The sequence below is a fragment of the Gouania willdenowi genome, chromosome 15 (assembly GCF_900634775.1).
Source record: "Gouania willdenowi chromosome 15, fGouWil2.1, whole genome shotgun sequence".
Taxonomy (NCBI): domain Eukaryota; kingdom Metazoa; phylum Chordata; class Actinopteri; order Blenniiformes; family Gobiesocidae; genus Gouania; species Gouania willdenowi.
Window position 1 is genome coordinate 33853514 of NC_041058.1, and position 13471 is coordinate 33866984.

The following is a 13471-nucleotide window of genomic DNA, read 5'->3' on the forward strand; positions in this document are numbered from 1 at the left end:
TAATATTTTTTTATTAAAATCAAGGAGATTTTGCAATATGACAGACTAAATCTTCAGTGCCATATTTGGGACAATATCACACATTTACTTGGTATTTTCCCACCTTAAGATCAAATGTGTAGTAACTTTAGCAAACGGGCGGATGCCAAATCTCACAAGATGTGCTGTGATTTCAGCGTTCGGCACTGACAAACCATACCAGCCTGTCATTGCCCGATCTCGTTAGATCTCAGAAGCTAAGCAGGTCTGGTGATAACCTTTGATGATGTATGCAGACATGGTAAGATAAATAAATAAAAAACTTCAAAGTAAAGGAATTTAGAAGTGAAGATCCTGCAAGGACTCAAATCAGTCATTTACTGCTTGGACGCATAAACCAACACGTGGAAGTGCAAACTAGAGCACAACAATGTGGAAATCGCTTTTTCTCCCACCGTCAAAAATTTGTGAGTCACAAGATATAAAACTACTCCATATTTGGCCCCTCAGTGAAAAATAGCTTTTGCTTATTTTTACCCTTTTTCTGCAACTACACTAAACTCACCATATTTTAACCTATTTTCATCACTTTTTCTTGCCATATTTTTGCTCCTTTTAATGTATTTTTGCTGCATTACTCCCATTTCCGACACTTCTACATCAAACTTAAATGCCTTTTCTGCACATTTTTTCCACTTTCAAGACATTTTCAGCACTTATAAACTCTTTCCACCACTGTACACCTAATGTCACATATGTTGACTCATCTTGTCACTTTTAACCTCTTTTCACCATATTTCATGATTATTTTGGCCAATTTAACAACATTAGCAATTCACTATATCCATTATTTGCTAGTTTAAACTAATTGTTCCAATATTGACACTATGAACCCTTTTTACCACTTTTTCTGTCTGTTTTTGCTCACTTTATTTTTGCAACTTTTTACCAATTTCTCTCATTTTTAAAATCCCATTTCACCACATTTTCCACCAATTTTGGTCACTTTGAACCCATTTTATTTGTGATTAAAACAAGGATTTCCATCTTTAAGATGACTATAATAATAATAATTGTTGACTTTATGGATGGACCCCAAAAATCTCTCCCCTTAATTCCCCCTTATAGATGGTCCTGTCTCCACATGACTGTTCTTCAATGTTCATGTCTGTGTTCAACCACCTTCAGCTACAGTGGGGGTCCCCGCTGTCTAAGGCCTTTATTTTGGGGGTTGCGGCCTGAAAAGGTGGAGAACCACTGTTCTAAACGTATCAGCCTCATCAAAATCTTTTGGTGTGTGTGTGTGTGTGTGTGTACCACCTTGCGATTGCAGGTACCGAGTCAACCAGCGCAACCATGTAGCGAAAGAAGAGGGAGCCTTTCCATTTCACAAATTCCTCCTGGATGAATGATAACAAAGAGATAAACAGGAGTTTAATCAGCAACATGTGACCAAACAACATATGACATGTGACCAAACAAAACCACTTTGTGCTTCAATGTCATGATTCGGGCTCCAGTTGTGTTTATAGATGTTAGTAAACGTCACTCTGTGTAAAACCATTGAGTTTTCTATTATTATTAGTATTTTTATTTATATCTATTAATTGCTGTAGGTCTATACTGTTATAACCTAGCTAATCACTGTAGGGTGACGGATGAACAAATCAAATTAAAACCTTATGAATAAATAGTATATCTTGTAGGCTATACTGTATGATCCAAATATAGGATTATTTGATACACTTTTAAAGGTTCATTACATTTGGGCCTGAAATACAATCTGATCAATCCGTTTAATCCAGATTTTTTGGATCAAACTGATCTCAATCCTACTAAAAAGTTCAGAAAAATCCCAAACTAAAGGGTTGCTCTGGATCAAAACCAAGATTGTATTCTGTGATCTAATCCGATTACGTAATCCGTTTTTTTCTTTTGAAAACCCCCCTTTCAAGAATTGATCCAATCCGTTATCCAGAATCTGAGCTGAATTATTTTGAAAAACCAGACCCAGCTGTTTGAGGGCTTCTACAACACCTCCAGCTGGTGACTGTGCACATTACATACTAGTTATACATTCTGTTTCAAATCCTGTTTAGATCATACAACAGCACAGCCACGTGTTAGAAATGTCTTCCAATCCTTTATGGTGTGATTGATCATGGTACCATGATCAGGACCATTAAATCCTGGAAAAAAGGAGATTCTGGAGTTTTGCTAGCTTGGCGATAAGCCACACCCACTTCCTTACTTTTTGAAAGAAAGTGGGTGTCAGGGCTTGATCCTTTCATGAGCCTGATCTATGAAGGTAGATATGTTGCAAAATGTGAGAGCTTGTAGAATGTGATGTGAGCTTCTGTATAAAAAATCCACACACGTGAAATAAATTTAATGTCACAAATGATGGGAAAAAAATTTATAGACTGATATTTACACATAAAGTTACAGCTGCAAACTTGTAAGTGTAACCCATGTGAACTAGAGGCCAACTTCCTGCCATGGTTTTATTGTGAAGAGCCCGCGCTACACCTTTAAAGTCCCTGGCTCCTCCCCCTTCACTCTTGTTTGCTCCACTGAATGCTGTGATGGCTGCTCTCACTGTGGCGTCAGCATGGTCGGCTTACTGATTGAAAATCACCACTGAAACAAAACCTTCATAAGAAATACCTGGATGAACATCTTCTCCTATAAACTAGACATCTCTCCACTCACCGGTGAGTCGTTTCACATTGCACTTCAATGTGTTTCATTAAGTATTTGGCGGATTTGTGGTGTACCAGACTCCATTGAAATTTCTGCAAAATTAAGCCACCATTAGCTGCGGAACACACATGGTCAGTCTGACCATGTGCACTTTTATTTAAGTAATCCTTTTATTTTCTAATTTATAATCAAAGCCGAATTATAATAAATAGTATTATAGTAAAATGATACTTCGCTTTTTGTAGTTTTGATTGATTTTGACCATTTCTGTTACTTTTTAAAAGAAATGCCCATTCGGCTATGTGGTCTTGAATAGGCTTTGACCTATTAAATGAGATGATCTGTTGTGTTATTTGAAGAATCTATTTAAAACATGCATGTTTAATTTATATGGTATGACTTAGCTTTACAGCTAATGATGTTGATTTAAAAGTGCACTTTATTCCCTTTGATCTCTGAATGTATAGAATGAAGCTTCAATTTGATTTACCTTGATATAGATTTTTCTGCTATGATTTATAGCATTTATTTATAACTGTTTATTTAATTAACAATGACAAATTGTTTAAATGTACTAAGGTGAATGTATTTTCTGTTTTAAAATATACTTAAGTTAATTCCTGTTTGACTGATTGTTGTTGACCTTGTTTTATAGGTCAGGTTTTTATGTTAGTCCTGGATCACCTACCACTCTCGACCACTAGATGGCGAGCCACCACCCAACCACCGCTGCATCGCGGTAGGAATATTTGATCTTTTTGTTTCCTCGGACACTCGGACCTAATACTTGGAATATACCCTGGGGACCTTTTCTGTTTTGTATTTTTTCCCCAATGCGAAAGAACTTTGCGAAACCCTTCGCTTTCCAACTTGGCGAAATCAAACAAACTGAACTGAACTCACCAAAGGAAATGAACCTTGAACTGAACTTTGACTACAAGTTTTGAAAGAAGAAAATATTGTCTTTGTTTTGTAATTGTATTTTGGTTGTTTGTTTATTGCCTATACCTGATTATTAATAACAACTAAATAATATATATCAATATAAATTGACTCCAAATATCTTTAATATATATAATATCTTTAATATACATATACTAAAACGAAATCCTTTCTGTGTCCAATTATTCACACACCTTGGCTCTACAGCCGAACCTATTTCTGTTGACCTTTTCCGTAGTCAGTTCCTGAGCCCTAGTGTGTTGTTGATTTGTTACATTTGGCGAGCCAGCCAGGAGCCTTGCTGTGTGAATAATTGTTTTGGTCCGAAAATTTTGGGAAAAAAAAAAGTTTGAAATTTTTTTTTTGGAAAAAAAAAAAAAAAAAAAAAAAAAAAAGTCAATCATGGATTTTGTTGAGCAATCCGGTATTAATATTTTGCACTCAGTCCTTATTACCGGTGTTTCTAATACTAGTGCTGATGAAGAAATTCTAGATTGGTTGCGAGAGTACGGGGCTCTCAAAACAGTTTTGCCCGTTAATGATCCAACTAGCACTTTTCATAAAAACCTGATTGCTGAGTTTGAAACCGCAAGTTCATTCTCTGACATAAAACCGTTTCTACCTCATAAGTACACTTCCCGCTCAGCTGCTGACCGCATGTACCGCGTCACTGCCCTTGCTAATGAGTACGCCGCCACAGTGGGACGCAGCCAACCCACCCCCGATTACATAAGAAATTTCAAAGAAATGGCCGACCGCAGCGGTACACGTTTTGAAGACCTACTCAAAACAGTTATGGATCAGATCCAACAATATTTAGTATTAAGTTGAGCAAACAATGATCAAAATGAAGAAGTAAATGATGAAGATGATAGTGAAGAAGAAGAAGTAAAGGTGAACATTAAAACAACACAGCCCGTGTCTGAAACACATATGTCAGTGCCTGCACTTCAGCCCTCCCAAATACCCGTTCAACTGGGCCCACGGACTCGACAAAGTCATCCAACTGGACCCATGGGGACTGGCTTCTCACCAAAATTTTCCGTCTCCCAACACGATTTAAATCCTCCGGAAGTACAGAGGCTCGTTGTTGAACATGTTGTTCGAAATACTGACCTGAGTGTTCCTGCTTCGCTTCGTCTCCGCTCGTTTTCTGGCCGCATTCCAAAGCCAAGTAATGAAGCCGATTATGAGTCGTGGCGAACACAAATAGATTTGCTGCTTGCTGACCCAAACCTGTCTGCTCTACACGTCACCAGACGAATCATTGAAAGCCTGCTGGTACCTGCTGCCGACCTGGTCAAAGGATTGGGCCCTGACACTCTGCCTGCTGTCTTGTTATGCGTATTGGATTCAGCTTTCGGAACGGTGCAGGATGGTGAAGAGTTGTACGCCCAATACCTGAGCATCTTGCAGAATCCAGGAGAGCGGCCATCAGCCTACCTTCAGCGGCTTCAGTTAACGCTCAACACGGTTGTCAGAAGAGGAGGCATTTCGGCTGCTGAAACCGACAGACATTTACTGAAGCAGTTTGTGCGTGGATGCTGGGACAACACAGTAATAACAAAGTTGCAGCTGGAGCAGCGCAAAGAAAACCCACCTCCTTTCTCAGAACTCCTGCTGTTGTTGCGAACAGAAGAAGACAGACAACAGGCCAAAGAATCATTAATGAAAAAGCACATCAGTTCCAGTTCTTCAAAGCAAAAAGCCAACATCCAGTCGCAAAGCACCTGTTCCTGCGGCCATTCGTCTAGTTCCAGTGACGAGCTTAAAGAACTGAAAAAGCAAATGAAACAGCTCCAGTGCCAAATGTCTGCCTTCCTGTCTGCACAGAAAAGTCCAGCACAGCCCAAACCAGCAGCACGTCAATCCAGCCGCCCTTCGCTTCAGTCCGCAGTCAAACCAAAGCCATGGTACTGCTTCAACTGTGGTGAAGATGGCCATATCTCCTCCTCCTGCACAAATGCCTCCAATCAAAGTCTGGTCGAGCAAAAGAAGAAACTGCTTCGCCAAAAACAGCAAACCTGGACCAGTAAGAATCCTCAGTTAAACTAAAAGCAGCTTCTGTGATGGGACACTCAGGAGCTGCCACCACCGTCAGTCCCAAGAACCCACACAGTTTGCCAGCCCTGCCAAGAGGACTTGTGGGAACAAAGAGCACTGCGCAAGTCCAAATAAAAGGGAACCACTTTAACTGTCTCCTCGATACTGGCTCCCAGGTCACCACAGTGCCCCACTCTTTTTACAATACCTACCTTGCTGATCACGAAATAAAGCTCTTGAACGACCTGCTTGAAATAGAAGGTGCCAATGGACAATCCGTACCTTACCTGGGGTACATTGAACTAAACATTACATTCCCACCTGATTTTCTCGGCTCTAACATCACAGTAGACACCCTGGCTCTTGTTGTCCCCGACCTGAAACAGTCCCAACCGCTGATACTAGTTGGTACAAACACCCTTGACTCTGCCTACAAAGAACACTGTGACACTCACCCTGATCAGTTATTTTTGCCTGCTGCCTCTGGTTATCAAGCTGTCATTAAGATACTCCAGCAACGGCACAAATTTAACTTGGATGACCAGTGGGCCCCCCTGCAGCTCGACTACCCGTTCACCATCTCTGCTGGCCAAACCACTGTCCTCGAGGGATTTCTGGCCACACGATTGCTGCAAGGTGAAAAGGCTATTGTAATTGAGCACCCTACTTCCTGTCCCTTGCCTGGTGGACTCCTTGTAAAGTCATGTCTTGCTGACCTGCCTGAACGCCAGCCATGCCATTTGCCAGTCATTGTGACCAATGAGTCTGACCACGCCATTACCATCCCGGCACGGACAGTCATTGCGGAGGTATGTGCTTTCCAGAGCATCTGCTCTAAAGAACAACACGTCCATCCGGTCCGGTCTGCAGACACTTCAACGGCGCTCGAATATGACTTTGGAGACTCACCACTTCCACCTCACTGGAAACTGCGCATCATTGAGCAGCTCAACAGTATCCCTGAGGTCTTCGCAAAGCATGACCTTGATTTCGGCCGGACGGACAGAGTGAAACACCAAATTAAACTGTCTGATCCAAGGCCATTCAAACAGAGGCCCAGGCCAATCCACCCTCAGGATATCAATGCTGTAAGGAAGCACCTGCAGGAGCTGTTGGAGTCAGGAGTGATTCGTGAGTCTGAGTCGCCGTTTGCATCACCGATTGTAGTTGTGCGCAAGAAAAATGGGAGTGTGCGCCTGTGCATCGATTATAGGAAACTCAATCTGCAGACTATAAAGGATGCTTACCCACTTCCCAAGCTTGAGGAAACCTTTTCTGCACTCTCAGGGTCCAAGTGGTTCTCAGTCCTTGATTTAAAATCTGGCTACTACCAGATTGAGATGGATGAGGCAGACAAAGCAAAGACAGCATTCGTTTGTCCATTGGGATTTTACGAATTCAACAGGATGCCACAGGGAGTGACCAACGCTCCAAGTACATTCCAACGGCTGATGGAGAGATGTATGGGGGAGCTACACCTGAAGGAGGTCCTTGTTTTTATCGACGACCTGATTGTTTTTGCACCTACTCTCGAGGAGCATGAGGTGCGTCTGATGAAAGTCTTGAATCGCCTGAGAGAATTCGGATTGAAATTGTCCGTCGAGAAATGTACATTTTGCCAAACGTCAGTGAAATATCTTGGCCACATTGTTTCACAAGATGGCATAAAGACTGATCCAGACAAGATAAAGACACTCACTTCATGGCCAGTCCCCCAGAACTTGAAAGAGTTAAGGTCATTCCTCGGGTTCGCTGGGTATTATCGGAGGTTTGTGCACGGATATTCCACCATAGTAAAACCACTTAATGATCTCACTGCTGGTTATCCTCCATCTCAAAAGAAGTTCAGGTCAAAGATCAAGCCTGAGGCCTACCTGAACCCCAAAGAGCCCTTTGGAGGACGCTGGTCACCCGAGTGTCAAGTTGCTTTTGAGAACATCATCACTGAACTTACCTCTGCTCCTGTCCTGGCGTTCGCAGATCCTGTGAAGCCCTACACGCTCCACACCGATGCAAGTGCCACCGGTCTTGGGGCCATACTCTATCAAGAGCAAGATGGAGTGAACCAAGTCGTTGCTTACGCCAGCCGAGGTCTCTCCAGGAGTGAAGCCAAGTACCCTGCCCACAAATTAGAGTTCTTAGCTCTCAAATGGGCAGTCTGTGAAAAATTTTATGATTACCTGTATGGTGCACAGTTTACAGTTGTCACGGACAGCAACCCGCTAACTTACCTGCTGACATCTGCAAAACTTGACGCCACCAGCTATAGATGGCTGTCTGCTTTGTCCACGTTCAACTTTAAGATCGTCTACCGAGCTGGCAAGCAGAACGCAGACGCTGATGGTTTGTCCCGCCGACCGCATGGTGGGCTGTCTGACGACCCTGCATCCAGGAAAGAATATGAACGGATCCTGAAGTTTACCCAGCATCATCTTGAACCAGCCCACATCTCTCTCGACCAGCAGATTGTCAGAGCCGTCTCAGAACGCCATCTGCTGCACAGTCAAGACCCGGATGATGTTCACCATGCCCTGATATTGTCAACCTCAGTCCATGCCGACAGTGTTCCAGATAGTTATGTGGATGACACTCAGTTTGCCTCTTCTGTGCTCCCTCAACTCTCAGCTGCTGAACTTGTCTACAAGCAGCGTGCCGACCCCATAATCCAGCACGTCATCGCACAGCTCGAGCGTGGGGAGTCGCCACCGCCACTGCTGAGAGAACAGCTTCCAGACCTGCCTCTGTTATTGAGAGAAGTAAATAAATTGGAGCTCCGTAACAACCTTCTCGTCAGGAAGAGACAGGTGGGAAGCGAGCACATTTACCAACTTGTGTTGCCAGAAGAGTACCGGGCTGAGGTGCTTCGCCAACTCCACAATCAGATGGGACACATGGGAATTGAAAGGACGCTGGACCTTGTTCGTTCCCGCTTCTACTGGCCTCGAATGTCCGTTGATGTGGTCAATAAAATCCGGACCTGTGAGAGATGTGTTCGGAGGAAGACTTTACCTGATCATGCAGCACCTCTCGTCAATATCAGGACATCCCGTCCTCTCGAGCTGGTGTGCATGGATTACCTCTCTGTGGAGCCAGATGGGAGAATCAAGGATATTCTCGTTATGACAGATCATTTTACAAAGTATGCCATTGCTGTGCCAACCCCCAACCAAAAAGCCACAACCGTTGCCAAGTGTCTCTGGGACAACTTCCTCGTACACTACGGCATTCCGGAAAGACTTCACAGTGACCAGGGCACTGACTTTGAGTCCAAGATCATCAAGGAACTCTGTGAAATGGTTGGCATACACAAAGTAAGAACTACGCCCTATCACCCGAGAGGCAACCCCGTGGAGCGGTTCAACAGAACACTACTCGACATGTTGGGAACTTTGTCAAACCAAGAAAAGCGCCATTGGAAAGAGTTTGTGAAACCACTCGTGCACGCCTACAACTGCACAAAGAATGACGCCACAGGATTTTCCCCATATGAACTCATGTTCGGCCGTCAACCCAGACTTCCAGTGGACCTAGCGTTTGGACTGCCACTGAATGGTGAAAATCTTAACTCCCATTCCCAATATGTCCAAAAGTTAAAATCTCACCTGGAAGAGGGTTACAAGCTGGCCGTTGAGAACTCCCAAAAACTAATGAATCGGAATAAACTCCGCTTTGACCTTCAAGTCACGCCATCTGAGCTGAGGCCTGGTGACAGAGTCCTAGTTAGGAATGTGCGCTTGAGAGGCAAGCATAAACTGGCTGATAAATGGGAGCCCGACGTGTACATTGTGGTCAAGAAAGCCGGCACTCTTCCCGTGTACACCATAAAACCGGAGGGCAAAGACAAGCCATTGAGAACGCTGCACAGAGACCTCCTCCTTCCTTGCGGGTACCTACCTTCTCAAGAAAAGCACTTGCCTGTGAAAGACACACCTGCAAAGAAAGGAAAATCTCTTACCTTACCTCCTCCAGATCCTGCTGAAGAGGAAGCAGATGATGATGATTCTGTCTCAGTTGTGCAAGTTCCCGCCAGCCTTGAACCTCTAAGATTTACGACAGTCATTGACCTGCCCACTGCCCTTCCGCCTGCTACTCACCTCAAACCCTCTGAAGCAGCTTGTCCACCCCAAGGCTTCACCACTCAGAGTGATGGAGATCTTAGAGAGCCTGAAGATGAAGGGTCCCCCTCAGTTGAAGAGGAAATATTAGCTGTGGAAACAGTGGGAACCGGCCTTGACCCTGAACTTAATGACATTGAACCTGAACAATCAGAACCTGCTGAAGCCTCTAGTGTGGAAGGAAGTCCTCCTCAACCAGAATCTCGAGAGCCTTCCAGCAGTCAACTGGAATCAGACTCACCATTGGAATCAGAACCAACAAGTCCTGTGCAACCTGTACGTCGATCAGCCCGCTCAAGAATCCCGCCAGAGCGACTCCAGTATTCACAGCTCGGCCACCCACTATTGAAAAGCATCCAAAGCCTGTTTCATGGCCTGAGCTCAGTTTTTACTTTCGCTCTTCAAGAGGATGAGGGCGATGAGGTTCCTGTCAACCCTAGACATGCAGCTATTCGCTGCCAGCCTGGTCCATGTCCGAGGACGTACATGGGAATAGGGGGGGAAAGTGTAACCCATGTGAACTAGAGGCCAACTTCCTGCCATGGTTTTATTGTGAAGAGCCCGCGCTACACCTTTAAAGTCCCTGGCTCCTCCCCCTTCACTCTTGTTTGCTCCACTGAATGCTGTGATGGCTGCTCTCACTGTGGCGTCAGCATGGTCGGCTTACTGATTGAAAATCACCACTGAAACAAAACCTTCATAAGAAATACCTGGATGAACATCTTCTCCTATAAACTAGACATCTCTCCACTCACCGGTGAGTCGTTTCACATTGCACTTCAATGTGTTTCATTAAGTATTTGGCGGATTTGTGGTGTACCAGACTCCATTGAAATTTCTGCAAAATTAAGCCACCATTAGCTGCGGAACACACATGGTCAGTCTGACCATGTGCACTTTTATTTAAGTAATCCTTTTATTTTCTAATTTATAATCAAAGCCGAATTATAATAAATAGTATTATAGTAAAATGATACTTCGCTTTTTGTAGTTTTGATTGATTTTGACCATTTCTGTTACTTTTTAAAAGAAATGCCCATTCGGCTATGTGGTCTTGAATAGGCTTTGACCTATTAAATGAGATGATCTGTTGTGTTATTTGAAGAATCTATTTAAAACATGCATGTTTAATTTATGATATGACTTAGCTTTACAGCTAATGATGTTGATTTAAAAGTGCACTTTATTCCTTTTGATCTCTGAAAATATAGAATGAAGCTTCAATTTGATTTACCTTGATATAGATTTTTCTGCTATGATTTATAGCATTTATTTATAACTGTTTATTTAATTAACAATGACAAATTGTTTAAATGTGCTAAGGTGAATGTATTTTCTGTTTTAAAATATACTTAAGTTAATTCCTGTTTGACTGATTGTTGTTGACCTTGTTTTATAGGTCAGGTTTTTATGTTAGTCCTGGATCACCTACCACTCTCGACCACTAGATGGCGAGCCACCACCCAACCACCGCTGCATCGCGGTAGGAATATTTGATCTTTTTGTTTCCTCGGACACTCGGACCTAATACTTGGAATATACCCTGGGGACCTTTTCTGTTTTGTATTTTTTCCCCCAATGCGAAAGAACTTTGCGAAACCCTTCGCTTTCCAACTTGGCGAAATCAAACAAACTGAACTGAACTCACCAAAGGAAATGAACCTTGAACTGAACTTTGACTACAAGTTTTGAAAGAAGAAAATATTGTCTTTGTTTTGTAATTGTATTTTGGTTGTTTGTTTATTGCCTATACCTGATTATTAATAACAACTAAATAATATATATCAATATAAATTGACTCCAAATATCTTTAATATATATAATATCTTTAATATACATATACTAAAACGAAATCCTTGTTTCTGTGTCCAATTATTCACACACCTTGGCTCTACAGCCGAACCTATTTCTGTTGACCTTTTCCGTAGTCAGTTCCTGAGCCCTAGTGTGTTGTTGATTTGTTACATAATCTAACATTTATTTACATGTTTTTGAATTACTTTCATAAATGATTGTTTACAACCACAACTCACCAGTTTTAACTTCTCCAATCTGAATGTGACAATCAAGAGCTGACAGCTGATGCAGTGGTCAAGCGGTTAATGTATTTTAAAAAATTTACAATCTGTATAATGTGACGAAGCAATAAAACAATGAACATGTATGTGAACTGTCTCATAAAAATAATTGTTTTGTAAAACGGGCCATTTCTACGAGCATGTAAATATCAGTCTATACATTTTTGTCCCATCATTTGTGACATTAAATTTATTTCACGTGTGTGGATTTTTTATACACAAGCTCACATCACATTCTACAAGCTCTCACATTTTGCAACATATCTACCTTCATACTGATCTCATCAGATCCTTTCAACACATGCGCGTAGACTACATCAATTCGGGTTTGGAAGAGGTCAAGGAGATGATACGCGAGGGTCTACGAAACCTATCTGCCGAGATAAAAGTTGGAAAAGATGCTGGAAAACTCACTGGAAAACCTACAAAGCGAAGCAAAGGTACTGAAAGAAAAGAATGAAAGAAATGCTGAAGAGATAAAATTGTTGAACGCCAGGGTTGAACAGCTGGAACAAAAGGAAAGAGAGAAAGATGTCATCATCACAGGCCTAAAGATAAAACCCAGGAGTTACGCGAGTGACGAAGAAACAAAATCAATTGAACAACAGGTCATTGACTACCTGGAGTCGAATAACATTGTCCTGAACCCTGACAACATCAACTCCTGCCATCTCCTGCCAAAGAAAAATGATAGAGCTGTAAAAATAACCTTTACGAATATGAAATTCAAAGGAGAACTACTGAAGCAAGGAAGAAAACTGAAGGAAACGAAGGTAGAAGGCACGCCAAATAAAAAAAGGAGGAAAGATTCTAAAGACGAGGACAAGGAACTGCAGGATTAACATCACACCACTGGGAGAAGAGAACGGAAAACCAATCCTCATCAAAACGATGGAAGACTTGGGAAAATACGAAGGATCCACCTAAAGAATAACATTACTGATGTTAATCATGGATATGGACCCAGATCTATATAAACACTGGAAACAAAACTCAGACTGTGATTATTTTACGGAGACTGAATTAAATGTGGAAACCAAGAGTAAAAAAGGTCTGTCATTTATTCATTTCAATTGCTAGGTGGTGGGGTGATTAAGGATTACATTAAATTTAAATTCAAAGTGTTTATTGTCATATGTGCAGTTAGAAACACATTTTCCTGTACAATGAAATTACTACCTTGCTTATGAACTAAGATATAATAATGTGTTTATACAAGTTAAATCTAACAGTGGAAAATACAACACTGCCAATAGAACGAACAACAGCTGGATTAACCTTGATGTAGAGGCAAAACAAGCTGCAAACTTGTGTGTCCAAAAGAGACATTCCCGAGTGGTGACATTATGGATGAAAAAGGAAAAAAACTTCCAAACACCTTCGAAAGAGGAACTATTCTTGCACTGGAGGAATGCTAACAACGTCTAGCAGGGAACAAGGCCAACACGAACAACGATAAAGAGGAGGAGGAATAAAAAAAAAATTAAATAAAAAAAAGACAACACTGACTACAGATGAGAATACACAAAAAAAGGACTGTTCAGAACAACTCAAGAATGTTTGACCAGAGAGACATGTAAACCCATGTGAATTTGCAATGGTAAAACAGGG

At 42.0% G+C, this 13471-nt stretch overlaps 1 protein-coding gene across 3 annotated transcripts in view; it reads right to left on the bottom strand.

Annotated features, from left to right (window-relative positions):
* The window catches only part of ncapd3 (non-SMC condensin II complex, subunit D3), an 84286-nt gene that overhangs the window by 23592 nt on the left and 47223 nt on the right, over positions 1–13471 (bottom strand). For all 3 annotated transcript variants that reach the window (XM_028468601.1, XM_028468600.1, XM_028468602.1), the window contains exon 24: positions 1300–1379. In XM_028468601.1, the coding sequence (XP_028324402.1) occupies positions 1300–1379 (80 nt within the window). The remainder of the gene's footprint in view (positions 1–1299; positions 1380–13471) is intronic.